The 27,247-nt window shown below is 36.7% G+C and overlaps 1 protein-coding gene across 2 annotated transcripts; it reads right to left on the bottom strand.

Moving 5' to 3' along the window:
* Window positions 1-2,691: 2,691 nt before the first annotated feature.
* Window positions 2,692-26,977, bottom strand: LOC588700 (lysine--tRNA ligase). Of its 2 annotated transcripts, XM_011674047.2 has the most exons (16): window positions 26,893-26,945; window positions 23,928-24,125; window positions 22,867-23,005; window positions 22,019-22,181; window positions 21,314-21,407; window positions 18,751-18,833; window positions 17,865-17,968; window positions 17,054-17,179; window positions 16,099-16,218; window positions 15,234-15,396; window positions 12,393-12,566; window positions 11,702-11,787; window positions 7,083-7,168; window positions 5,985-6,111; window positions 4,587-4,730; window positions 2,692-3,909 (listed from the first exon to the last, which is right to left on the bottom strand). In XM_011674047.2, the coding sequence occupies exons 2-16, from the start codon at window positions 24,059-24,061 to the stop codon at window positions 3,811-3,813; spliced, it is 1,842 nt and encodes a 613-aa protein (XP_011672349.2). In that variant the 5' UTR covers window positions 24,062-24,125; window positions 26,893-26,945; the 3' UTR covers window positions 2,692-3,810. The 2 variants fall into 2 exon arrangements, with proteins under 2 accessions (XP_011672349.2, XP_793463.4); XM_788370.5 differs by lacking the exon at window positions 23,928-24,125 and having other exon boundaries at window positions 26,893-26,977.
* Window positions 26,978-27,247: the final 270 nt, after the last annotated feature.

Here is a 27,247-nt window from a genome sequence, read left to right as displayed (position 1 = left end):
CTATGAAACAATATTTCTTGGCTGAAATCGACCGATTAGCTATTCCCGTTTGGAAATTATATATCCCAACTACATATTCTGAGATTTTCATGGTCGCAGCTACGACTGTACGGTCATAGGCGCTATTTGAAATTTATCAAAATTTACCGGGAGCACCGGTAAGTTTTTATATTCAAATTTTCTCGAAAACTGAAGTGTTTTAGGGGCTAATTTTTTTTATTGCTTATAATACATCCACAGGGGCATCCAAATATATCAAAATTGTAAAGATTCACTATCCACCCGATTCTCATAATTTTCCAAAACTTTGTATTACCTTTAAGTTATAAACCATATTCAAGCTTTTCGTAAATATACTATATTTCACGATATATTTTCCATATTAGTAAGGAAGTTAGATTTTCAAGATTTTAAGACAAATAAGATACAATTTTTGGGCCGTTAGGCATTATGTGAACGATGGCGTCCCCTGTATTATATGTCTTTTAAAAAAGTATATTTTACCTTTTTATTTTGATAATTATATAGACATCCCCATTAGGTTATGGGGATGTCTCTTTATAATTAACAAAGATGATATATTTGCCCGATCCTAAGGTAAAAAGTAATTTGTCCCCCGTGTTGGAAATCTTACCCCACTACCCTGCTTCCGATCGACTGAGCTTATTCTGGCTACGCCAATGAGAGATTAAGTAGACAAAGCATTTTAGAAACTAGTAGGCCTAATTGTTTTATGTCAATAATGTTTTTGTGGAAAATAGCCTATGGACCTACAAACTTAATAGCCTTAGCAATATCCAGTGCCAGAAGCTCTTCAATTTTAGCCGATGAAGAGTTTCAATATTTTCGTTTTTTTCTCAGGAATTATCATTCCTCAGGATACAGGTAATCATATTAATTGACCTAACTTTATTTATCCACAATCTTGATTTTCTGAAACTTGGTGGTGGAGGTGATGGACAAGGAGGTCTGATAATGTCTAGTGCAAAAAAAAAAAAAATGAAAATGCCGTGAGAAATTTGTTGTTATTTGTATTTTGGGAGTGGGATATCTAACCCTCGTAGCAACAAGGGGGAAGGATATAATGATTTTTTAATTTGTTTTATTTATTATTATTACTTATACCGCGCTTTTTCCATAAGGCCCAAAGCGCTTATAGTGAATGAAAACTTACATAAATACATATAATTAGAAAAAAACAGTCTTACAACTACAAACAGCAAAAAAAAAGGAGTGTTTTTAAGGCCTTTCTGAAGCTGATGGAGACTGCCTGATTCTAAGTGGTAGATCATTCCAACATTTTGAAGCAGATACAGTAAATGTCCTATCACCGACTAATGTGCGGGTAACTGAATATGTGAAACGGAGAGGATCACTGGCTGACCTCAATGCCATAGCAGGTGTATATAAATTCAAACAGGTATCTCAATATTGTGATAAATACAGAAATTACACTGAATGTTCAAAATTTAAAATAAATGACAAGTGCCAAACAATTTTGGTAGAAAATAGATAGGGGCCGAGTAATGAGCATTATGATATATAAGGAAATCAAGGGAAGTAGGACCGACACCATGTGCTTAACACAGGTCATTATGTGCAAATGAGAGTTGTGGTTTTTATTGAAGATGATTTCCAGCAAGTTTTTGTGAGGTTTTTTTTATTTTACTGTTTCAAACAATCAATCTACTGCAGGATAAACAATCCAGAATGAGTTATAGCCATGTTCTCTCGACATACAATGCCCATACCAGAGCTCAAGATCAAGCTGAACCAAACATTCAATATGCACAAAAAGAGACTACCAGTATACATCAAGTTTTATTCCAAATTTTAACCTGTTTATTTCCTGTGACAACAAGGTAATAATTTAGTCTTGGTTTGGATCATGTATGTACATGTATCACTTGATATTTCACCAAATAGACGTTAAATAAAGCGAATAAGACAACAGCAAATAAAGAAATCTAGGGGGTGAGGTATTATATACCGGTACCACTTATTCTCAGCAACTGCTAAAAGACCCAAGTATACATGTATGTACAGTAATAATAAGGATTATTATCATAATAATATTGAATTTCTTAGTCCATCACATTATAGTGCGATATGTCTAAGATCTTCTTAATAAGTAATGTCAAAATGAACAATCATGCTTTAAAACATGACTCATTTTAAATCTATCTTGAAATGGTTGATAGTTTCAAAGAATGAAATTGAAGGAAGACAAGAAGTAATTTAGCTTGTGTACCAGTAATTGGATTTGTGTCACCTTTGATTTGTATAATATGTACTGCAGACTAAAGACAAACTTCACAGCTACTAAATAGTTTATTTTCTTAGTCATAACAATTTACAAAAGAATTCAGAAATAATAGGTAGCTTTCTTGCAAATATATTATACATGTACATGTATATCAAAATAAGAGCGAATCTCACTATGAACATGACGGACAAAATATACAGTTCCTCATTCTACCCTCAACAATTGCTATGGTAGACAAAGGAACATCCCTTCACTGCTATATGTAAACATGTGTAGAACAGGTGAATATGCATGTGACACCTGTTCTACAGATTTTTACATACCAGTAATGACAGTGAAGGGATGTTCATTTGTCTACCATAGCAATTGTTGAGGGTAGAATGAGGAACTGTATACTTTGTCCGCTTTTTTGTCCATCATGTTCATAGTGTCTGGTGATACAATTACATTGACCAGAATGTTATACATATAGGAGGATACCTTTCCAAGGCTATAAAAAGTATGTTGACATAATTATTAAAATGACTCAAAGTTATCCAAAGCATTTTTACAAGCCCACATGATTGTTTTTAAAATGCCTTCAAGACAAAAAGATATTCAATATTATTCATCTTTAATCATGTCTACCACAAGATTGAACAAAAGTTCTTGAATACCCAGTATTTTAGCAAAAGGCAAAATGATTCAGTTTTACAACATGTATGAATAAACCATTCTATTTTTAACATTACAGAATACAAGTTACATGTACTTCATTATAAACCGACGGTCACTCTATCAGAAGATGAAAACATAATTTAAGGTTTGATTTAAACATAATTTCATGGAATATAAACAAAAGTGGTTTCTTTTCAGAACACATTGAGAAAATTCAAATTTGATATTCAGTATCCTTTTTGTATGCCATGTTGGTATTTTGCATTTTAAGCTCGTCTTTTTCTCTCTTAAACTGTTTTCATCTTCCTAAAATCTTCCAAACGGTTGTACTAGGTCTGTATAAAGGAAAGCATAAGTGATATATCTTCATATTCCATAATAAAAATCTGAAGGCCCTGATGTTTGATTGGCATTTTGAATATCAGCATATTTCTCTCATTCTACCTTGAAACAGGGGATTAATTTCATCATTTAGTCTTTGTTGTGATGAAATACATACCCTACACACAAAGTAAAGAAAGGAATGAAGAAAGGTTTTCTCAAATTTTGCCAAAGGGTAAAATATGCTTCAGCATCACGCTACAGAATAACTCATATCGCAACTGACATTCTTCTGTGATTTTGTGATTCACAAAAGTTTCTTGGCATAATGATTGCTGTCATTTACTATTTATATTTATTTGTGAAGTTTTGGGTTACAACTAGGTTTTACACAAATAATAAAGTATAAGCATTATTATGACATACAGTACCCCTATTCTAAAAGTAAATGCATTATATCTATTACCAATCTTAAATACAGAAGACATTTAAGCTTTTATCATTTTAGGTGAAAAACAGGAATAGTCAAATCTAGGGTATAAAGTCTAGACTGGGTTTGTCAGTCTTTAACTTGACTTGATCAGAGTTTCTGTAGCGCCCTCTTCAGGTTGCCCATCGACAGCTCTGCCATCGTCTGGCTTCATTGCAGGGAAAAACAAAACTTCCTAATATTGAAAGAAACATAAAATTTAATGGTCAGTAATAAAAAACAACTTCTGGATTATGTTGCATCATTTATTTCTTTCTCCTATAGATACCGCATACATTTATTTTGATTTAAAACAAGACCAAACTTTGAAATAAGGGCCCATCTTCATAAAGTGTTAAGCTAGTTGTCAACAAATTACACTGGCTATATTACATAGTTAGTTGACAATCAGGCTAAGTGCACTTTTATAAATATGAGTCCAGGATGCTTTGAAAGAATATTAAAGAAGAAATAGGATTTTTTGTAAAAGTGAGCCCTGATACATGTAACAAGGTTTCAAACGAAAGTTCTGATAAAACATAATTCCCTTGGTTCCATGGGGTTTGTTAAACCTGTGTTCCGCAATATATCTCCTACATGAGAAAGCTTTACAATGCATGTACCTTTTATGAAGGGAGAACAAACAGCCATTCTGAATTCCCAAAAGTTTGTACAGCATCAAAATTCTTGTGAGGAAAATGCTGCATATACTTCATAGACAACAACATGCACATATGAGCTGACAATATATGTACAGACATGAATCCTACGTTTCTTAGCCACTCAATTTTTTTTTTTTTTTTTTTTTGTTGAAAATCAAAATAAGAAAGAAATCGGTTTATAGAGAAGTAGGAAAGGAACTAAGATGCATACCTTGATGTTGTTTGAGTCGGTAAGGAACATGGCAAGACGGTCGATACCTAGACCGAACCCACCAGTAGGAGGCAAGCCATACTCCAGAGCTGTACAGAAGTTTTCATCAATCAGCTGGGCCTCATCGTCTCCTGCTGCATGGTCCTACATGGCAACAGAGAAATCAAGTAGTGTCAAAACTATTTGCTTCATAGATCTAGGTGCATGTGACTGCATCTCCGATATGCCTCTGCAGTGCCCATGTTAAAATGATTATGGAATAATAGTGGTGGTGGTGGTGGTTATTTTACCCGACTGCTAAGAAAGCATAAATGCTTGTTAGTAAGCAACCAGAGGACCGACAGCTTTAGGTCCACTACAAGGGACCTGGTAATGAGGATTAATGCCTTACCGAATGGCACTAGCGCATCGACTTGGTTTCGAACCCGGGTCCTGTGACCTTCGAACTATTAAATCTAAAATCCTTTTAAGTTCACCTTTATACCATCTATATTTGAGAGAGGTTGGGATAAAATCAGCAAATCACCTCTATAGTTCTATAGTCGTGGTAAAAAAGAGGGCTAGATAACTGCTGGAGGGACAAACAGACAGGCAACCACCACCACTAAAAAGAAAAACCTACAACACACTGGCAAAGGCATATTAATAAAGTGAAATATTGCCCAAGTAAATAGAGAAAAATATTCTATTGAAGAAAACAGTTTTATAAAGGTGACCTTTCTAAAATGGTTTACTTGGTCACCAAACATAGTTTGATAGTTATTTGAGCACGACTAAATTGAAGTAAATTTACTTTCTGGTAAAGGTAAAATATAATATTAGCTTTCATATTTTATAAATTCCCTAGCTGAAGAATGTTATAGTAGCTATGTCCCATGAAAAGAATTGCTCTTGCTGCATCCTTATAATCCAAAACATGACTACAAAGTCATTTGAACAATAAAACTTTGAACAGATGCTGATGCCACATGTTTTGTAGTCTAATGTAACTACATCTATATCCAGTGTTTTCAATGTTTGTGCTTTACAGCAAGTTTACAGCCCCCCCCCCCCCCCCACACTAGTTTACCCAGGAGGATTAGACCTCCCTGCATGGTCACTAACAGGTGGTTATCTCATCAAATAAGCTCTCAATTAATGGGAGAAAAAGAGGATCATGGGGGACCAATGGTCACCGATTAGGCATTGTTTGCTATGTAGGGGGCGCAAGTAGCTATAAGTAGTGCAGTGGGGCTTTAAGTCAATTTTTAATAATCTAATTATGATTCCAAACCCTCAGGAGAGATAACTATCTTATTTATTTCACCATCAACCAATTTGTAAGAGTTATTGACAGTCTTTTTCACAATGCCATTTTATGAACAGTATTCCAATCTATCTTGAAGTCCTTATAAATACCTTGGCTTGGGTGGCGAATCTTTCCCTCTGGACCATGGGATCATTCAACTCTGTGTAGGCGTTGCAGATCTCTTTACGGGCAACAAATAGCTCAAAGCGTTCAGTGAGTCCAGGGATGGATCTATGCCTGAGAACAAAAAGGTGAAGATGATGAAGAGTACTATGGAATAGATTTTTAAAAAAACATATTCACCATAGATTCATATTGTGCTCATTGTATTGAAAGACATGTATGCAAGATATTTAGCAATCCATAATTTTGGATGAATTTAAGTTTAAATATCTGCCAGGCACATGCTTGCAAACATGCTAGAATCCTCGACACTCCCCTCCTCCCTGCAACAAAATCTTGGACACAAAGCAAACCACGGCTTTTACACATCTGTTGCATGTAGTGGTACCACAAAAAATACCATAGTTAATGGTAATATACATGTACATCATAATGCAGTGCGTCCCAGAAAGAACGAAACCGAGAATTATCGATGTTTTATCATAACTTATTCACATTTATAATTAATAAATGACACATGTTTGGAAAGCTTAGATCCTCCTCTTTCATTTGATGCCATTTATATGATGCATATTTCACGCATGAGTGATTAAAATGAATTTGAAGAGAGAAAACCAAAAAGTCATTTGGCGGACGGTATCTGAATTTCAAAGAGAAAATCACAATTTCTAGAAAGTTGAGTTTCTGCCCTTTCATATGACACCTCAATCAGGAAAAATGAGCAAGGAATGACAAAGTTCTGTTTGTTTAAAGTAGTGCTTGCATTTCCATAATTTTATCAAACAAATTCGTTTTCACTGGCTGCCTGCTCTTACAACTAGCAGAATTGACAAAAGACTTAACTCTGTTTCGTTGACAATCAGCCATGCATTAAGTCTGTCGTCTATGTACGAAATAGCCCAGTACAGTAAGGGTTAAGCCATGGCCCTAATTCAACGAGTCCACCTTTCTTTCTTGTGTTATGAAAAACACAAAAACAAATTAAATTTACTAAGGGTGGGAATGTTTGGACTGATTTGATAACTGTATTTTTTTTTTTTTTTTTTTTTGATAGCACAGTCAATTGTACTTGGGATAAGTCTTACCATTTGGATAGAGGGCTCATGATTTCAGGGTGATCCATGATGAAGGTTGGACTGATGCACTGGGTTTCTATATACTCTCCAACCAGCTGGAAATAAAGATCAACACAATGTTATTAGTAACTGTTTATCACGATAGGATTGGCATAAGCTATTCATGTTAAGCCAGTAAGGGTCTGAAGAAAACAATACTTTAAATAAATGACAATGTAGCTTTTGTTTGATGTCTGCCTGACTTGCAAGCCTGTTTTCTAACAATCGTTAGAATTTGAAATTGAACAAAAATATATTGATACCATGATATTGAATGTATTATGAGGTAGAGAAAGTATAATCTCCTGGGAGAGATTCAGTTTGCAGGGTAGATTTGTAATGACATGACTTTGTTACTTTTGTTTGATGTCTGTTGACTTGCATGGCTGGATGCCTGACATAGCAACCGGGCAGGCAGTCAGGGGGTAGATAGCTTTACCTCTTATTGATAATGTGATGCAAATGTTTTGTACTCATGCTCTAATATGTCTGGATTAACATGCTACAAGAACGGATAAAAGTGGGGCCTCGTGTAATGGCACGGGGGCAGATAGACTAGGGACTGTAGAGATGAGATGTATCTGCAGGGAGTGGCAAGACTGCCAATAGATACGAGTCTATTAGACCACCTGTTCTATTATGTGTTTGATATTCATTGCCTTGACCTAAATAAAGCAGAACGACTTTGAACTGAATATACTTCAGCCTGCGTCCTCATTTTCTGGATTCACTATAATACCAAACTTGCTTCATTTGGACTAAGTATCAACGTTGTATCTTTCTATGCTAGTTCAACACTTTGAAGATGTTTTGCTGACTTCTTAGAATGGGATAAACTGGTATGTACACCTGAACCCATTGAGCTAACATGATTTCTGGTGTCATTCAATGCCCACATCTATGAAACCTGAATCATGAGTGTCTACTCTGGTCCCATATGCAACTTTCCATGTAGGAGAATGATCCAATCATTTTCCCTGGAGTTGAAGTGAAGGTATATATCATTCCGGAGCATTGTGACTGTGCACCCAGCCATTATCAGCCTCCTTCCTAGGTTCAGTATTAGGCTCTTTTGTTAGTATTTTAGTAGGTTAGTTTAAATACTTCATTTCTAAATTCTTATCTTATCTTATTTTGTGTTCCTTTTTTAATGTGTTTTTATGTTACATATTAATAATATAATAATAATAATATTTAATTTTTATATAGCGCTTAATACAAATGTCTCTAAGCACTTTACAAATATACTATTACCCCGGTCATTGGATTCAGTGCTTGCTCGCACACACTGTGTGCACAATCTCCACTCCCTGGGGAGCATTCCAGCCGGGCGTTACTTGACGCTCACAAGCCGTTTGACCAACAATGACGGCCGCATCCTACCGGGTATATTGCATATCTTGTTTTCTTAAAGGGTTGGCCTCTTACAAGGTTTGTTTCCTTTTTGGCCACTGCCCTCCTCACTTTTATAATTCATCTTATGTATTGTCATACATTTGTCTGTTTATATATGTATTTTTATCTGTTAATCTCTTGAGGAGAAATTAATGAAACCAAAAGTGAAAGTAAACTGAATACTAATTGTCCTCATTATATGTGTCCAATCTCATCAATGAATTTTATGAAATGTTTTAATGTTTGATTTTTTATTTATGTCATATTTTGTGTTATTGGAATTTGAATTGCGATTGTATTGTATCTATGTGAAATGGATCGCAATTTAGCCGTTTGGCTGCGATGATCTTCTTAATAAACCATTTCTATCTATTCCATCTATTGACTACATATACAGGTAAGTGATGAAGCCAGAGACTATTTCAATAGTCTGCTATCCAAAGAGCTTTTCCAATCTGCACTTATTGTTGCTGTGAAAGCGGAGATACAGAGACTCTGTGATCGTTTGGAAAAGATAGAGAGCATTGTGGAGATTCAATTTTCAATGCCAGTTTTGTTATTTGCTATTATTGTTATTATTATTGATGTATTTTCATTGTATTTTCTTTGTATCCTCGAATGTATATATTGTTTATGTTGTTTGTATATGTATGTCACTCGCCAGTGGAGGACTAATTTCTGTATATTTTAAATCAGACAATAAAGTATCTTAATTCTTGAGCAAAGTTATATATCAAGAATCTCAACTTCGATCCAAAGACAACACAAACGCCTCGCTGCAAGGAACATATGGGAGTAGCCTGGTGGAAATAGCAATGCTGCAACGAGACATAAACACAGCACAACAATATTCTCAAAGAACCTGTGTGCGACTATACAGGATCGCTTAGAAGATGAGTAAAAATACCGATCAAGTGATAATCAATCTTGCACGTGAAAAGCTCAGTCCCAAGATAAAACCAGATGAAATAGATCGATTGCATCGCATTGATCCTGGACATGTCCTCTATCTTGATGAAGACCATGTTCCAGATGAAGTTCCAGAAGAGCATGAGATTCCTGCTCAAAATCAAGAACTGCATGGATATCTAGATGAGGATGAAGATCAAGTACATGAAGTACATCTTGAAAACCAATAACCAAACCAACAATCAATTCAAGATCCTGATGAAGACCCAGGTCCAGATGAAGATCCTGATCCAGATGAAGATCATGATCCAGATGAAGATCCAGATGAAGATCCAGATGAAGATCGAGATCCAGATGAAGATCCAGATGAAGATCCTGATCCAGATGAAGATCCAGATGAAGATCCTGATCCAGGAAATGATGATGATGAGGTTGTAAGTATAAAAGCAACGTTTCGAAATTAGCACAAGATTCTAGGAAACCATCTTCACCATGATCAATCATTGTAAAATTCACCTCATATCGCACGAGACAAAGTTGTTCTGTTGAAACGCAAACTGCTGAAAGACACACATATCGGGATCAAAGAAGACCTAACCGCAGGAAACAGGAATTTACTTTCCAAAGCCAACGGTGTAGAAAAGAATGAACAAGTTAATGCAGCATGGTCAACTGACGGGAAAGTCATCGTGCCATCAAAAGCCACAAATTGAAAGCCTGTGAGAAAGAGAATTTCATCAGTGACTGAAGCAAAATCTAATCAGTAACTGTCTCCAAGATAGCCTTAAATGAACCGCATATGGACTCTTTCTTTATTTTCATGGATAACTTTGGTACAATATTTACATTTTGCTGTTTGAAAGGCATGATTACATATTTAAAATCTTTTGTTTTCAATAGAACAATAGTGTGTTATGCTAGCGAATCACATTACACAGTATTCTTATGTATGCATGATAATGTTGTGATATGTTTACGACTTTGAATTTACATCCCAAGGTTTTAAGTGATATCATACTTCTCTTGAGAAATATAATTAACATATGAATTTACTTGTATACCACACAACAGAAAACAAATCTACCTAAAAGAATGATGAAATAATTTATGGTTCTTGCTTTTAAGGATTGTATTTATGTATCAATAGAAAATACTAAATTACTAAACATTTTTTTTGCAATTTCGATTTCATCTTACCAATGCTAAATAATTTCCGCAAAAGTTGACTTACAATACGTATTTTAGTTTTGTATATGTTTATATCTCTCTACATTTTAAATTTATTTGTAAATTGAACATTTTCAGCCTGCGAGCTGCTTGTTTGAAGTGTTTTTGCAATAAACCAAACCAATTCAATTCAATTCAATTTCAAGTGTACTGCATTTGTTCTAAAATACAAGTTGACATAATGTACGTTTCTTTTTCTTTATCATTTTTCAAACATTTCATTTTGTATTCAATGCAACTTGTTTGTCTGTTCAGTGCAAGTTTGTCTTATAATGCAGCTAAATATAAAGTCAGAAGGCTACCGATAACTGCTCGAAAATGCAGTATGTTTGACATCGATGTTAACAGAAAATTATGATGCACGGGACGTGTTGAATTACTCCATTTTAATTGCCGCGGCCTAAGGCACAATTTTAACAATATTTCAGAGTGTAACTGTATTGGTAATTTTAGAGATTCTGTATCAGTCTTATTCATTGAATGTGAGTAAATATTTAAAAGTTTAAAACGAGACTTGATCTAGATATTTTCAAGAATTGTACTGAGAGTTTATTTATTTAATTTTATTGAGTTGTAGAAGTTAAAAGAAGTGTAAATATAATTTGTATACGAAATTCTTAAAGCATCAACTTCATACAGAGAAAATGTTTTCAAAAGATTAGTTACTTTGTGCATGACCTGACTCGTCAAAAGAAGCAATAGAATTCAGAACATAAAAACAAATTTTTGACCAATATCAATTTTATCAGTCAGTAAAATATTCAAAAAGATAGCATATGATAAATTAATATAATTTATTCCAAAACATAGCATATTAGCAATTCAGGTTTAGACAAGGATACAACTTTTGTGTGTGTTGTTGCAACATTTCGGAAAATTCATGAAATTTGTAAAAAATTATAAAACTCTTGAAAATAATACAGTGTTGCATATGCTGGTCATTTTCAATGAAAATGAATTGTGAAGAAAGGAGGGGCCTCAGTCTCTATATGCTTGCTTCATATCAAACCATACATCATTCAAACCGTTCTTACTCAATGTCTGTGATAATAACCCACCTTATCCAGCAGCCTGGCTGTAGTCCTTGGAGACGTGCATTCAACCTCATGCTTGCGACATAGGTCATCTAGGAACTTGTTGGTCTCTACCAAGCAATCAAAAAATACCAGTGATCAAATGGTTATACAGGATAAAATTGGTGTTGGTGTATTAATACATTACTTGTTGTATGACACTTTGTTCTTGCGCTATTTTCTACACTGACTAAATTCTTAACTTCAATCATAGGCCAAACACTACACCTAAACATAATCCTAACACTAAAACATTAAAGCCTTATACCCCCCTCCCCCCCCCCCCCCAAAAAAAATGACGTAGAAACTCCCCACACACTCCCAGTTACACTGGAGAGAAGAGAGAAGAGAAAATAAGAGAAGCTGCAGCAGCTGTTATAATTATAATTAAACAAAAATATATTACTTTCAATATGTCTTCTTCATTGTTTTACACGTTGGACACATCAATATCTAACTTGGATTGGACATGCATGACTCTGCCATTAAATTCTAATTGACCACTTGGGTACTTATTGGAAAATAAAACCTTAAAGAATAAAAGTTGATTGAAATTCATCACCTAACTTGTAGAACACAATTTGATTCTTTTAAAACAGACAATATCCATAGACTTGAGTCTAAGTTATCTTAGGCTTAGCAATTAAACATGTTAAAACCTGGAAAGTCTACATACCATCACTGCCAAAGTTTTCCAGAGGGGGGAACTGCACTTTCAGTACTTTCTGAAGCTCATTTATCATTGATATTCTTCTGAAGGGAGGGGTGAAGTCAATCTCCATGGGTTCTCCCTCTGGGCCATCGGGGTGATAGGTCACCTTGGTAGACCCAGTCACAAACTTGACCATACCTAATAGGAGAAAAACATGGAGGGAAAAAAGATTAAAAAGTCAATAAAAGGAAAATTACTGTTGATATAAGCTGAATTTCATTGGGGATGGGGACTGGTTTCCTGTTAACCTGGACATCTCAAAGAAAATGATGCCCAGGTTTAATCATAAAGGGCTGTAAATGGAAAGGGAAGGGGGGGGGGGCAGAGTTATGCCTGAGAGATCGTGTCTACGATGGTCCCTGGTAATCTTTGGCTTTGGGCAGCTGCCCATCACACCTGTTCTGGAGCTTGTTTAATCATTTTTGTAATGTTTACACTAGGTCAGTGGGATCCTTGTTTAAACTAGATGGAATTTTGACTGCGCGCAGTCGAAAATGATGCCTCCGCCATAGAGCAATTTAAACAAGTTTGGAGTTTAAATCTCCAGTGGTTCTTGAGATATCATGATAACAATCTCAATGTATGGAATTTCATAAGTTGACCTCTGTGACCCTTGACCTTTGACCTACGTGCTCCAAAATCTAATCAGATTGTCTTCCTATGGTGATACACACTATCATTAAGTTTGAAGTTTAAATCTCCAGTGGTTCTTGAGATATGTGCTGTAACATCACGGATATCTCCAATTCCGTTTAACCGCCTGACAAAACCGGACGGTTTTCGGTTAAACGATTTATTAAAAAAAAAAAAAAAAAAAAAAAAAAAAAAAAAAAAAAAAAAAACAATCGTTTTTTTTTTTTTTTTTTTTTTTTTTTTTTTGCCGTGTGAAAAAGCAGGAAGGTGATTTAACTGAAGGCGCCGATTTGTGCTTGTGAACAAGTCACAAATAATAGTAACAATGTCGTTTTAGAATAATGTGTAAGATCATTAAAGTAAATTAAAAACAGTAGAGGACCTAGGATAGAACCTTGTGGTACACCGTGTGTTAAACTTGGATGAATATATATTGAGATCTATTACAAAGATTACTTTCAAACCAAGATGACAGACAAATTGGAGTGTTGTTCTAGTTTCCAAGTGGTAAGTCATCACACCGATTACTGAGCTGGGAGACATTGCCAGGCATAGTGCCAGGTGGAGGGGCATAAATCGAAACTTAAAAAAAAAAAAAATAATAAAAAAAAAAAATTATAAAAAAAAAAAAATTATAAAAAAAAAACAAAAAAAAAAAAAAAAAAAACGGGAAAACGAAACCGTCCAATTGGAAACGGAATCCGCCATGGGCGGTCGGATACCGGACGGTTAAACGTTTGACTACAGCACTAGGTGATACATACTATCATTAAGTTTGAAGTGAAAATTCTCCAGTGGTTCTTGAGATATCGCGATAACGATCTCAATGTATGGAATTTCATAAGTTGACCTCTGTGACCCTTGACCTTTGACCTACGTGCTCCAAAATCTAATCAGATTGTCTTCCTATGGTGATACACACTATCATTAAGTTTGAAGTTTAAATCTCCAGTGGTTCTTGAGATATTATGATAACAATCTCAATGTATGGAATTTCATAAGTTGACCTCTGTGACCCTTGACCTTTGACCTACGTGCTCCAAAATCTAATCAGATCGTCTTCCTATGGTGATACATACTATCCTTAAGTTTGAAGTTTTTACATCTCCAGTGGTTCTTAAGATATCATGATAACAATCTCAATGTATGGAATTTCATAAGTTGACCTCTATGACCCTTGACCTTTGACCTACGTGCTCCAAAATGTAATCAGATTGTTTTCCTATAGTGATACACACTATCACTAAGTTTGAAGTTTAAATCTCCAGTGGTTCTTGAGATATCATGATAACAATCTCAATGTATGGAATTTCATAAGTTAACCTCTGTGACCCTTGACCTTTGACATACGTGCTCCAAAATCTAATCAGATCGTCTTCCTATGGTAATACATACTATCCTTAAGTTTGAAGTTTAAATCTCAAATGGTTCTTGAGATATCGCGCTAACAATCTCAATACAAGGAATTTCATAAGTTGACCTCTGTGACCTGTGACCTTTGACCTACGTACTCCAAAATCTAATCAGATCGTCTTCCTATGGTGATAAATACTATTCCCGAGTCTTAAGTTTAAATCTTAAATGGTTCTTGAGATATTGTGATAACGGTCAAACGGGACGGACGTACGGACGGACAACCCGAAAAGCTAAATAAAAACTAAATTAAGCACAAGAAGAAAATACTAATGTGAAAATGAAGTAATTTTGAAGGGGAGAGAGTGGCAATGTGACAGAGGGCCCTAATCTATTTAAAAATCACAATCTTCAGGATCATTTTATTGTCACTTTAACCAAAACAATCATTGGTGTCATCAGAGAAATCAACATCATTTTAAATTCTTGATAATAAGATTGACATTTTTAAATATTTATGTTAAAACTATGAGCCAAGGAGAACCCTTACCAAATCATCTATCCCTCTCCACAATGAACCAATGTAAGTATACCAAGTCAACCATTATAATAGTGATGAATAATCTGAGATAATTGTCTCTATCATTTCAAATATTGCCATTGCTTCTTTATACTCATTAACAGCGAGTTGTGGTCATTGATATCCATAAAACCAATGCAGTCTGTGAGAAAAGAGCACAAATTTATAGCAGTGCTAACTTAGGCGCCATGACATTTATCTAAACAACTGCTTCTATTGCTACTACTTCTTCTTCATACCTGACAGTAATCTTTCTGCAATATCCATGAGGTCATTGTAGTCTGCATAGGCCATGTAAAACTCCAGTGTTGTGAACTCGGGATTATGGGTAAGGTCGATGCCCTCGTTACGGAACTGCCTTCCAATCTCATACACTCTCTGCAGACCACCCACTACAAGCATCTGTACAAAGGCCAAAGAAGATACGGAGTTGTATCGGTTAAGGCTGCGAAATTGGAGCCAGCATTGTGACCAGATGTTGATGTTGAATCTTCTATTAATTCAAATGCATCTCAATATCAAGTGTGTGATTGAATGTTCTCCAAACCCTACCGTTGTGAAAGTACAATAATGAAAGTAGCTTAAGCTAGATTTCTGTCACCACCTTGAGGAAATGCTAATGCATTTCTTTATTGGCTAAACTTATAGAGTCCAGAGAAATGCAGGGCTCTACATTTATTTTATGTTTTGTTCTTCAATATATATAAGGTATTAAGTATGCAACCCTCCCCTCCCCAATTTTTATCTTCTTCAAGTTTTAAGAAATTGGGGGGCAATGAGCAAGTTCATTGGCGCGCAATGTCCTGGACGATGTATTGATATTACTGCAGAGGGATAGTATGTACCTTGAGGTAGCTTTCAGGTGCTACTCTCCATGTTGAGATTATTGTGATGAAAGGCTTGGCTATCATGCTCCCATGACTCCATGGGCCCCTAACTTCTAAGGGCCCCAAACTTCTAAATTCCAACTCCAGACTACCAAATTTGAACAGGGGGCCCACGCATGCAAGCAGACATGTAAAGAAAATACTCAAACCATGACCCACTGTGTGAACAAAAAAAGTTAGGATGGAGTGTTGGCTGATAAGAGCTTCTAGTTTTTACCTTGAGGTATAGTTCTGGTGCAACTCTCATAAAGAGATCCATGTTGAGATCATTGTGATGGGTTATGAAGGGCTTGGCTGTAGCTCCACCAGCTATCATGTTCATCATCGGTGTCTCCACCTACAAGACAAAACAAACACATGGAATAGCACAAATAATAATTATAGGCATTTCTATAGCACCATCTGTCTAGAAATTCTATTCGGAGGCACACTATTTATTACCTCGGCTTTAGCCTAGCTGCCATTACAGCGCTCTAGCATTTCAAGGAATTAATTCCTGCCAGGTACCCATTTACTTCACCTGGGTAGAGTGTGGCAAATGAAGAGTAATGCCTTGCCAAAGGACATTAGTGCCGTATCGGGGATCGAACCACGACCTTTCAATTTCAAGTCAAGTGCTTAAACCACTTGACTACGACACTTCTACCCAGAAGTAAAAAGAATTACAGACATTTGCTAAAATAGAAAGGTACCTTGAGGGACCTTCCACAATTTTCTTTATGCAGCATCACAAAACATGCATGACATCTTCTCACATATGTTACAACTGGATTTTAGGTCACATTCGGAGTAGCCTGAAGGTTTGGATTAGGTATAAAAGCTTTGTAAAATGATGGCTGCAGGGCAAGTGTTGCATATATCATCTGAAGCATTTAAAGGCACACTGTCCTACTTGTAGCTACTTGCTCCCTCTATATAGAAAACTTCCCCAATCAGTGCCTATTGGTCCCCCATGATCCTCTTTCTCTTATGTTAATTGAGAGCTGAGTTAATGAGATAGCCACCTGTCAGTGACCTCCCTGTGTGGTCCTTTAAGATATGCATAAAAAATTGCCTCAAATAAAAGTCATTTTATTATTAATTTTTGCCAATGGAACGTAAATTTGTGAAAGACTAAGACTACTATGAGACATCATCTCATCTTTACAGAGAAACATCCTGATAGTACTCACCTCTAGGAAACCAAGTTCATCAAAGAATCGACGGAGGTAGGAAACAATCTTTGAGCGGGTTATGAACTTGTCTCTGACATAGTCATTCATGATCAGGTCCAGATATCTCTGTCTGAAGCGAGTTTCCTAAATTAATAAAAAAAGACAATATTGACCGGTGGCCAGTGCTGAATTTATCAAACAAAAGAGACTACCTTTCACTTAATAATACATAACACACAAAATACATTCAAAAAGACTTTTTGTACAGAAACTGGTTTTGGGGGGTTCTTAACCCTAACCCAAATCGATATAGGTGTTGACATAATTACAATCAGATCTTGCGTACACAAAAAGAAAATGGCAATGAAATGTTTGTCCTGACTCCTGCATTTAACAAGTCAACTATATGCGATGGATATAGAACAAGGAAGATTTGTGTACTAGGTAACCAATATAATCTGATGATGATGAAAACAGCAACAAGAACAATAGTCAATCCATTTTTATAGCACAGTTCCTATTATTATTATTATTATTATTATTATTATTATTTATATACTGCGCTTTTCCCAGAGTGGCCCAAAGCGCTTACAACAAGAAGAATCATACACAAAATAAAAATGAAAACTTACATAATCCTAAAAATCTGGATTACAAAAAAGAAATAAACCTTCTGCATTTTACAACGTGTCATAGTATGATCGTGGCTTTAGTTGAGCAACTATGATAAAGTGCTAAAGAGTCTGAGGAATTTCTTCGTACTGAGTCCCTAAATCTTTAAAAGCCCAATGAATAGTATGCAACACAACTGCTGCAGAACTCTGCTTACCTTGTTGGTGACGCCATAATGCAAATGAGGAAGCATATGAAGGCACGGTGAGAGCAGAGTGATCTCTGATGGAAGTATACTCAACTCTCCCTTCTTTGTCCTCCCTAATAAAATAAAAGAGAATATCATGGATTTCATTAAATATCTAATTCATCTAAACATCATTTAATCTCAAATTTGTGTAACCATACATGAGGAGGCATATGAAGACAAGGTGAACGTACAGTGTTCTATGATGGTAGTATACTATAACAATTTTGTTTACCCAGGGTAGCCTCATCAGCTTCATTGCTGTTCCCCCTGAGGGCCCTGCAATTATTATTACCCCAGCAATTGCCAGGTACCCATTTACATCTGGGTGGAGAGTGGATATGTGGATTAATGTCTTGCCAAAGGATGTTAGTGCCAGGCTGAGATTTGAGCTCTCAACCCTTGTCTTGAGAGTCAAGTGAATGAACCACTATGCCATGTCACCTCCACATATATTATACTCAACTCTCCTTTCTTGGTTCTACTTTATCAAAAGAATTGCAATAGGAGAAAATTAGTAGGGTTCATTACATCTCTCATTTCTGTAATAAATGCCTTATTAATGCCTAAACCCTTGTCTTGATATATTTGTGATCTATGTGTAAGTGTAATTCAATTGTAATAATGTAGTTGGGAGAATTAAGGAATCAATCAGATCATTTTTTCCTAATCTTCATCATTATGAAGGTCTGTTTCCACTCAAACTTTTAAATTATCTTTAATTCCACATCTAACATTTAAGTCACTACCTTAGCACCATTGTTTCTCATCTGAGCAATGTTACAAAGTCCCTTTAAGCCTGATAATTATTTAACTGGCATAGATCTCTATAAAAAAGATATATGACATTGCTTACCTGGTCTCCCTTTCACACCGATGATATCACCTCTCCTAATCTTCTCATTTAATCTGGTAAACTCGTCCTCTGAGGCAAAGTACCTGCAGGTGGAATACAAGACAAATCAAAATAATACTAATGATAATAACTACAGTGAGATTGCACACGTATCCATGTGCAAGGCACGTACAAAATAGTTTTATTACCCTGGCTTTTTAAGCCCAGCTGTCCTAAGGTGATACTAAAGCATTCAAGGAATATATTCCTACACATACAAACTCACTACTCAGGGTCTTCCTAAGTTAACTAATAGCAGGGAAATTGAACGGAATACTAAGCAACCAGACATTGCTAAGGGGGGGGGGGGGAGGGGGGAGGGAGGCTAGGTAGACACAGTTCCCCTGAAGCTTTAGTGCTTTTCTTAATAATATTTACTGGGTTTAAATGATTTTGGGAAGTATAAGTTTATTAATGATAGTTTATTTCAAACCCTGTGTTTTAAAGATACTATCTCCCTTTTGCAGCCAACCTCAAATTCTGTAGAACTTTGCAGGAATTATGAATATGCCATGTATATGTCCTATCTGTGAAATTTAAACATTAGCAGTGTCCTAATATTCAAATTATGCAAGGAAACCTGTTTACTTGCTAGACTTCACTGTCAGACACTTTTGTCAGTATTGAGTGACTGACTGGCTTTTTCTTCTTCTTTGGTAATAACATACATAAAATGAGCTGTAAAGGATTTGTCTACTACAATAACCCACTTCTTGTAATGGCCAAAATTAAACAAATTGAATCTTTGCGCAGCATCAAACGTACGACCATGCGGTACAGTGGTCTGAAAATCAAGACTATTACTTATTGGCTCTGTAGCTCCTAAGTCGATTTGACAACTAAGAGCCGTTATTTTCCCACTTAAAGACATTTTCAAGCCCCCTTTTTTTAAGGGGAGTTCTAAGTTAGTATTATCAGTCAGATGAAAGCATGCCTGCCAACCTGAGACAAGAGAAATTAGGAGTAAATTTTTCTGGATGGACTACGAGGTCGCGAACCACCGAAGGATTGGGGTAGTAGCCCGTAGATTGGGGGGGGGGGGGGTACACAGGACTTTAGGGTCTATTTTTTTTTCTCTCCATTTTAATGGTGCAAATGGGCCTTTTCCTTCAACCTTTTCGCCCCACACATAAACAATTTTTGAAATATCAAAATGTGAACACTCACAAAACTACATGTTTCACTACCCACCTCATTTAGGAGCCCTATTTTGCAAAGGTAGAAAGATTCAGAATTACTGGCTACTGGAACCAACCAATCCAGCTGATGTACAAGGTTGAAATTGGACGAGCCTTGTCCTTCATTTCGCTGAAAGCTTTATGTTTCTTCGAGTTCATGTGTTTCTGAATGTCATTCATTCCCCCATGGTTGATACAGAAGTCGGCCGAACACACAATGCAAAATGTGTGTTGAAGTCCGAGTGCTGATTCTGCAACTGGAAATTGTTTCCCGTATTCTTTCTTATACTTCTGATTATGAACAGCACGAGTCTTACCCATTTTGTCCTTCAAAAATGGAGAAATCAACGAAGAAGAAGAATATAGTAGTAGTAATCCAAAATAAATCCGAGGAAGTCCAGTAAATAACAAGCTTCCACGATCGCAGTCATCGCACAAGCATTGAAGAAAACACGCCAATGTATACAGTGTTTATGCACGTGGGCTATACGCATGCAGTTACTATGCAATATCTTCTATGAGCGCGAGCGCGGATGTCGGCGTGATCTGGTTATCAGTGCTGTGTTATGCTTTAGTCTTATGCAACAGTCGTTTGTTTTAAAAATATTTTAAAATTTAAAAAAATCGGAGTTTTGAGGCATGCACTCGGAATTCGGAGTTGGTATGAAAAACGCGGAGGAACTCCGCCTAAATCGGGGTGGTTGGCAGGTATGTGAAAGTGATAAACTACGTTGGTATGACATTTGTTCGGTATCGTTATGGGGAAAATTTTATACCGACTATAGTCGGTTATGGAAACTTCCCCCAAATCATGACGTCATACTGGATAATTATGAGAATATAAAATATGTTGTAAATAGGACAGAGTCCCATTCCATATAACATCATCATGTGCTGCTTTCTAGATGTCTATGTTTGGGCAAGACGACCACTGATATACTTTAGCACAGACTTAAAGATAAAGTTGAGTTCTGGTCATGCGATCGCATTGTGAAAGAAAAGGTGTGGAATGGATCAGTTGACCATCTAGCATATAAGTATTGGTATGTACTGCAAGGTTTTGGAGTCCTCAAAATCATAATAAATTTGGCCCAGTCTTGGTAAAGTAACAAGTATTGTACACAGAAAGATGTATATGGGACTACACAAATGGTGTCAGCCTACTTACCTTGGTTTCCTTATCTTTCTATGCTCATTACTCAGCCTGTATACATTTTCTACATTCAGTGTAAGTTTCGTTTGATTCTGTGAGAATTCATTTTCTTTTTTTTTTACCATAACTCAAGTTTATCTTTAACACCCTCCTGGCTCCAGACAGATTGTATGACTACGGTTTGGATACTGACCTTGCATTTGACATGACCTGCAGTTTGACCCCTTCCCCTCTGAGGTCGTAGAAGATGAGCTTGGCTCCCGACGCCCTCTTGGCATGGACACGCCCTATAAAACAATCAAGAGATCAGATAAATATGGTCACCAATCAACAGCTTATTACTCTAACATGAAGCACAGTTCTTGAAACCTTAGGATACATGATTCTACCATTGTCATGGAACAACAAGGCTTGAATTCAGAGTGATATCCAACATGATATGTAATTGAGAATCCAAAGATTCTTTTTCTAATGAAAAACATGTAAAATGCATACTTTCTTCTCTATATACTCTCTACTTCAATTAATGTTTTAAGGAAAATTTAAGGAAATTTTGTAATCTTTAATTCCCATCTATGTTGCATCCATGACTATACAATGTTTAATCAAGGAAAAAATTGTTTTCAAGAGACTAAAATTCAAAACTTAAATTTTTCAGATGTGGACAAAAACCTACACCAACTGACAAAATTTGAGCCTGTGACGACCTTTTTTGGTCTACCTTGAGTGGTCCCTATACATACATCCCAACCTATTTACAGTAAAATTTAGGAATCTCTCAAAGGAGTCCAGTCTATTTTGTATATTGTTGCCCAGAAGTTTCAAGCAAAGGAAAGGAATGTCGAGCTCGTAACATTAGTTTGAATCATTCCTCCACAATAGGAAAGGATGCACTAACCCGAGAGAGAGAGAACTTCCTCTGCAATATCCTCTGCTTTAAGGTAGTCATATTTCTCTAAGAAGTCAGTGAGGGAGATGGTGACATGGTACTTGTGAGGGTACGGGTGATCCCCTGCTGCCTTCAGAGCTTCCACAGCCTGGGAACGGATCTTGAAGTACTCCTGAGGATATACAAACAAATTGGTAAATATTATCACATACCATATCATCTGTTTGGAGCCAGAAGTGTGTTAGTAACCTGGCTTGTAAGTTGGGGCTTTGATCGGATCGGAAGATCGGAGCGACACCCTCGCACCGGTGATCAAATTTTTTGGGATTTGGTCTATCAAATGCTTTAAAAAAAATGCATAGCTGGGATTATATCTCATTGGAGTTGTTGTAGACCACATTTGTTGATATTTAGTGCCTTTTCATGACTTTGAAATTAATAATCTTGGTCTAAGAGAAGAGACAAAACATGCAGGCCGCCAGTTTGGATTATAATGTAGGCATGCATTTAGCTAAACTTCCGGTAATTTATTAGAATATTGATGAATTTGGTATCAGTTTGAAGAAAAAAAATAGTGTTCTGAGAGAAAATTATGATTTTTTTTGTTTTGTCCATTTGTTTTTTCCCCCTTTGTTGTTGTTGAAATGTCAAATTTGGGGGTGCGGCCTATGCAGCGCTGCGGCCTTATCGCCGGCAAATACGGTACACAGAATTTTGAATTTAAAAGGGGACTTGATTTTCTGTTATTTAGATTTTTGTTAAAGCATTAGTTTAATATTGATATTTACATGAACAAGCTACAATTTTAATACTATTGAAATAAAGTACTACTTTGGCATTTGACAAACTCAACTCACTCTTGGGTCAAGGGTTTCCTCATCTTCTGCCTTCTTCTTAGAGGTCTGCCCAGCTGGAGCTTGCTTTTCAGCTAGAGCCTGCGCCTTCTCCTCCTTCTCTTTGGCCTTCTTGACAGCTTTCTCCCTCCTCTTCAGCTCGCTAAAGATAGAATGAAAGAGGAATGGGTGAAGAGATGGATACAATGATAGATGGAAAATCAGATGGATAGACAAACAAATGTAGGGACGAATAGATAGAATGGTAGATGGATTGAGAAATAGAAGAATGGATAGATGGGATGATTGATAAAAGATACAAGAATGGATAGATATGGAAATAAAATCAAGCATGCATTTGTGGTAATTACAAGCCTTGGGCATGAAAGATCTAAGCCTAGATTCATATGAACCTTTAGGCTTTATGCCCTTCCAATGAAGCCATCTAAATTTAGGAGCTTCTCAATTTTTCTTTCCCCCTGGACAAGATTATTCCATCTGCAGGGCACATATCTGTGTTGAACATTTGAAAAGAGGCACCATTGATTTTATTGATCTTTTTTTTGTCATTATTTTTTATTAAACATTGTTAATGTTTTTATAAATGTAATGCTTCCTGGGAGAATTTTCAATTATTTAAACATATTTGTGGCTTACACCCAGTAATCAAGATCGATCTGTATTGATTCAAGTCCCGCTGGTTCCAAGATTTTTTCTGACTTGTTTTTCAATACAGATCGATCAATCAATCTTATTTACTGGGTGTAAGCCACAAATATGTTTAAATAATTGTTAATGTTGTTGTTATTGTTGTGAGCACGGGTTTACCAAGTCCACAAAATATCATCATGTCCCAACGCCTGAACGATAAAGACCAAACGGCACTTTTTTCCAGTTATTTTGATAAAACGTGACATAACTCATAAAAAGAACTCCCAGTTCCATTTCATGCAATAATGAACTGCTAGTGTGCGGACTGAATGAACGAATGGTGGCTTATTTTACAAAATGATGAGAATGCCCTAATTTCTTGATATTTCAGAGGTCAACAGAGGTCAAGAGATGATCCACAGACAAACACCCACCTCGGATTATCAGTTTGAGACGATACTGTCCTGGTGAGGCTTGCATTCATACATTTAGGAAAGAGTTGTGTGGAGTGGGGTCCCCTTAAGAGCCTACATCCCACCCTTCCAACTTGGACGGCCCTCTGAAACATTTAGAATGATTGGTGGAGATCTAGAAGAAAGGCAAAATCAGCTTGTTGTGTACCCTCTCATGATCTGAGTGATTTAGCAAAGAAAGAGACAGAAAGGGAGACAGTGATGCCAATGCTGTTAAGGACAAAGCCTTTGTGATTTGCATATGCTATGATGGTGACCATATGGTAGGAACACTCTCCTGGGAGTGGAGATGGTGCACACTTCTGAGGTGAATGAATCCAATGACCAAGGTAACAGGTACAGTGTAGACGGTATTCCATATTAAGTCCACATTTCTGTGATAAAGTCTGAGGTTCCAGATTGGAAATTCAAGAGTTAGGTGCAATTGGGCCATTAAAAAAAAATATTATGTAAATTATATGAATTTAAAGGGGCTCATGTAAATTGGACGGGGGGGGGGGGGGGGGGGGATGCTAACCAAAGCCATATTTGTGTCAAGCGTTGCCTTATTCAGGTAGGGGGAAGGGCCAACATTTATTTATCAAGAATGATTTCATGGTCTTCAAGATAACTATCCCTTAGAAAATTATACCCCAAAATAAACTTTGACTCACAATTCCTCCCAAATCAATATCTATTTCATGAAAGACTTGTCAGCATGATTCGTTGTCAGCCATCTTGATTTGAGTATCATGAATATTCATCAAAAAGTTTTTGAACATCCCTAGGTATACTACGTACAAGTCCCGCCCATCTGACCCATTGATATTTTAATATTCATTAACCCAATCTCAAAGAATTCTGATTGGCCATTGTTTTGGTTTTGAGGTTGACCCTGAAATACTTTGGCCCGGGTCATAGATCACAGTTCAAATACATTGAATGCTACAGCTCACAAGTTCTAAAAGTAAAACAGAATTGGGCAGATTCATGTGAAGTTAGCCCTTGAATGTTGATATTTTAGGTTTATATTTACACTTATATATTTTTTTTTATGAACAACAAACATAGGTCTACATACATTCTTTATGTCAGATTTACATTAGATATGCATACCGGTAAAGAAAACCGGGGAGAAAGTTTTGCCCCACATTTCGTCAAAAATTGCTAGTTAAAGCCTCGGTCACAAATGCCATTAAAACTGCTACGAAAGCTGTACGGACGATTTTCAGACAATGGAAATTCGGGAAGACAATGGAAAAACAGGGAGATTCGTACGAAATTATCCTTCGTACGAACCTTTGTAACCGTAGCATTACTCTTCACCTCCACCTTGATCTTGAGCATGCAGCAAGGGGTACTGCCTGTGTGTGGGGAAGGTTGGCCAATGTCAGTTTTAATAAATAATTCCCCATTCCAGATGGTTATTTCTGTCCACAACAATTCAACACACTCTCCTCTTACTCTTAGGGTGTGTTTAAGCTCAATTTTGAAGGCAGAATGAGCGATGTGAAACGCTCATCGTAAACGCTCATCGTAAACGCTCATCGTAATCGCAGTTCCACGGTGTACTCTTTATGCTCACTTCTCTGGCTCCTCCAGGCAATTCTCGCTGGGTGGCCTTGCAGCTGGATTCGCAAACCTGCACTGCGAATGCTACGAAGGCCCACTATGCTTCCCCAGAATCGCTGATCGTAAACACACCTTTTTGTGAGTTTCTGATCGGTGATCGTGATCACCGTTTTTCGGTGATTCTACAAAAGTGAGAAAGGACGCAACCATGTTTTGAACTAAACGCGTAACAGATGCCTGATTCTGGCCAGAAAAAGTTGAGCATAAACATACCCTTAGTTAGTCCGACCGACCTAACGTGGGTCGCTGGGCTAGGCGTAGAGCGAGGTGCTGAGGGCCCCACACGCTCACTCACTGAGACAAAGCCAAAGGCAAGTTTTTCGTTCATGTTGTTACATAATCACAAGTCATTTTTCACTCTCAAAACTCACTTTATATTGTTATGATCCCTCTCATTCTATGTACCGTAATATTAGGCCTTCTTAAGAAAAAAGCATAGAATAAATACAAAGTAGACCTAGACCTATTTAGTATGTACAGAACCGTGAAATCTTTGCTGTTGAATGCTAGATCAATTGAATTGTCAACTGATGACGTAGATCTACCATGAGCTCGCTACTTGTACATGGTACTTCTGATCCATATCCGGGGCGGGGCCGACCTGGCTAGCTGTATATGGGTACGGTGGGAGGATACTTAGACTCTAGACTACATCAGGCTAGCTAGCTATTTATATGCGTCGATCTTTAATACACACGCACACGTGCGAGAAGTGAGATTGAGGCTTTTGTCTTGATAAAAGGAAGGAAAACTTTCTAAATTCTTGATTTTGGCCGTAGAAAGGTCTATAATTCATTCAAATTTATCTGTTTTTATTAGACTCTAAATCTACTAGCCCTAGTCTATTTAAGATTTGTGTGTGGGAATTGAGTGAAATGCTAGAGTCTCAATCTCAATGAGGGAGTGTTGGCAGCCCTGAAATCTGACCTGCTGACAAAGCAACCAGTCCCAGTCAATGCAATGGCACTGTCAATGCGACCAACCATGGACTTACTACTACTACTACTTTGTAGTAGATCTAGGTCCATGGACCAACAGACGGTTGCAAAGCTTACAGGTGCTAGCTATGCCTTGCCACGCCAGCGATCACGGGCAACTCTCTATGTAGACTACAGCCCACGTGTCTCCCATGGAAAACATTCACTTCGGCAATATGCACTGTCGACTCACGGTAATCATGGTAATAGAAAGCAAAAAATACCTTTAAAATTGTTAGAAAAAACGAGATTAAACCATTATATATAACTCTCAATCATACAAATGTTGGTGCTTCAAGTAACAGAATTTATAATTATTTAATGGAATAAAGACTCACTTTTTGCTCAGTTTTTCTCCGGTGTCCGCCATTTTTACACTTGCTCTCTCTCGCCCTGTACAGTGCCTCTACTGTCGATGTCCTTTCGATCGATCGCGTGTGAATACATATCAGCCTAGTAGACCTCTACTTTAGTAGTAGTAGATTAATTGGTATGATGATGCAATATCAAAGTAAATAATGTTAACAGTTTTTATCTTTTTTAATTCTTATATATCTTATTGATTTGCTGAAACGACTATAATTTTTATTTAGATAGAAGAGGGACGTGACCTGAGAGGACAGAGGCATCTTTTCAGAAAGTGGAGCCCGGGGGGGGGGGGGGGGGGGGGGAGGCAAAGGATATGTTCCACTT

This window comes from Strongylocentrotus purpuratus, unplaced genomic scaffold (assembly GCF_000002235.5).
Source record: "Strongylocentrotus purpuratus isolate Spur 01 unplaced genomic scaffold, Spur_5.0 spur5_scaffold_19, whole genome shotgun sequence".
Classification (NCBI taxonomy): domain Eukaryota; kingdom Metazoa; phylum Echinodermata; class Echinoidea; order Camarodonta; family Strongylocentrotidae; genus Strongylocentrotus; species Strongylocentrotus purpuratus.
This window is presented reverse-complemented; position numbering and strand designations above follow the sequence as displayed.

What these genes read in the sequence shown, in the direction of transcription:
- LOC588700 (XM_011674047.2), bottom strand. Translation starts at nt 24,061, where the DNA reads ATGTTTCAGAGGGCCGTCCAAGTTGGAAGGGTGGGATGTAGGCTCTTA. An exon ending in TGCAGAAAGATTACTGTCAG is followed by an intron (nt 12,567 to 15,233) that starts GTATGAAGAAGA and finishes TTCTCCTATTAG; the next exon opens with GTATGGTCAAGTTTGTGACT. An exon ending in CAGCCAGGCTGCTGGATAAG is followed by an intron (nt 7,169 to 11,701) that starts GTGGGTTATTAT and finishes CTTTATTTCCAG; the next exon opens with CTGGTTGGAGAGTATATAGA.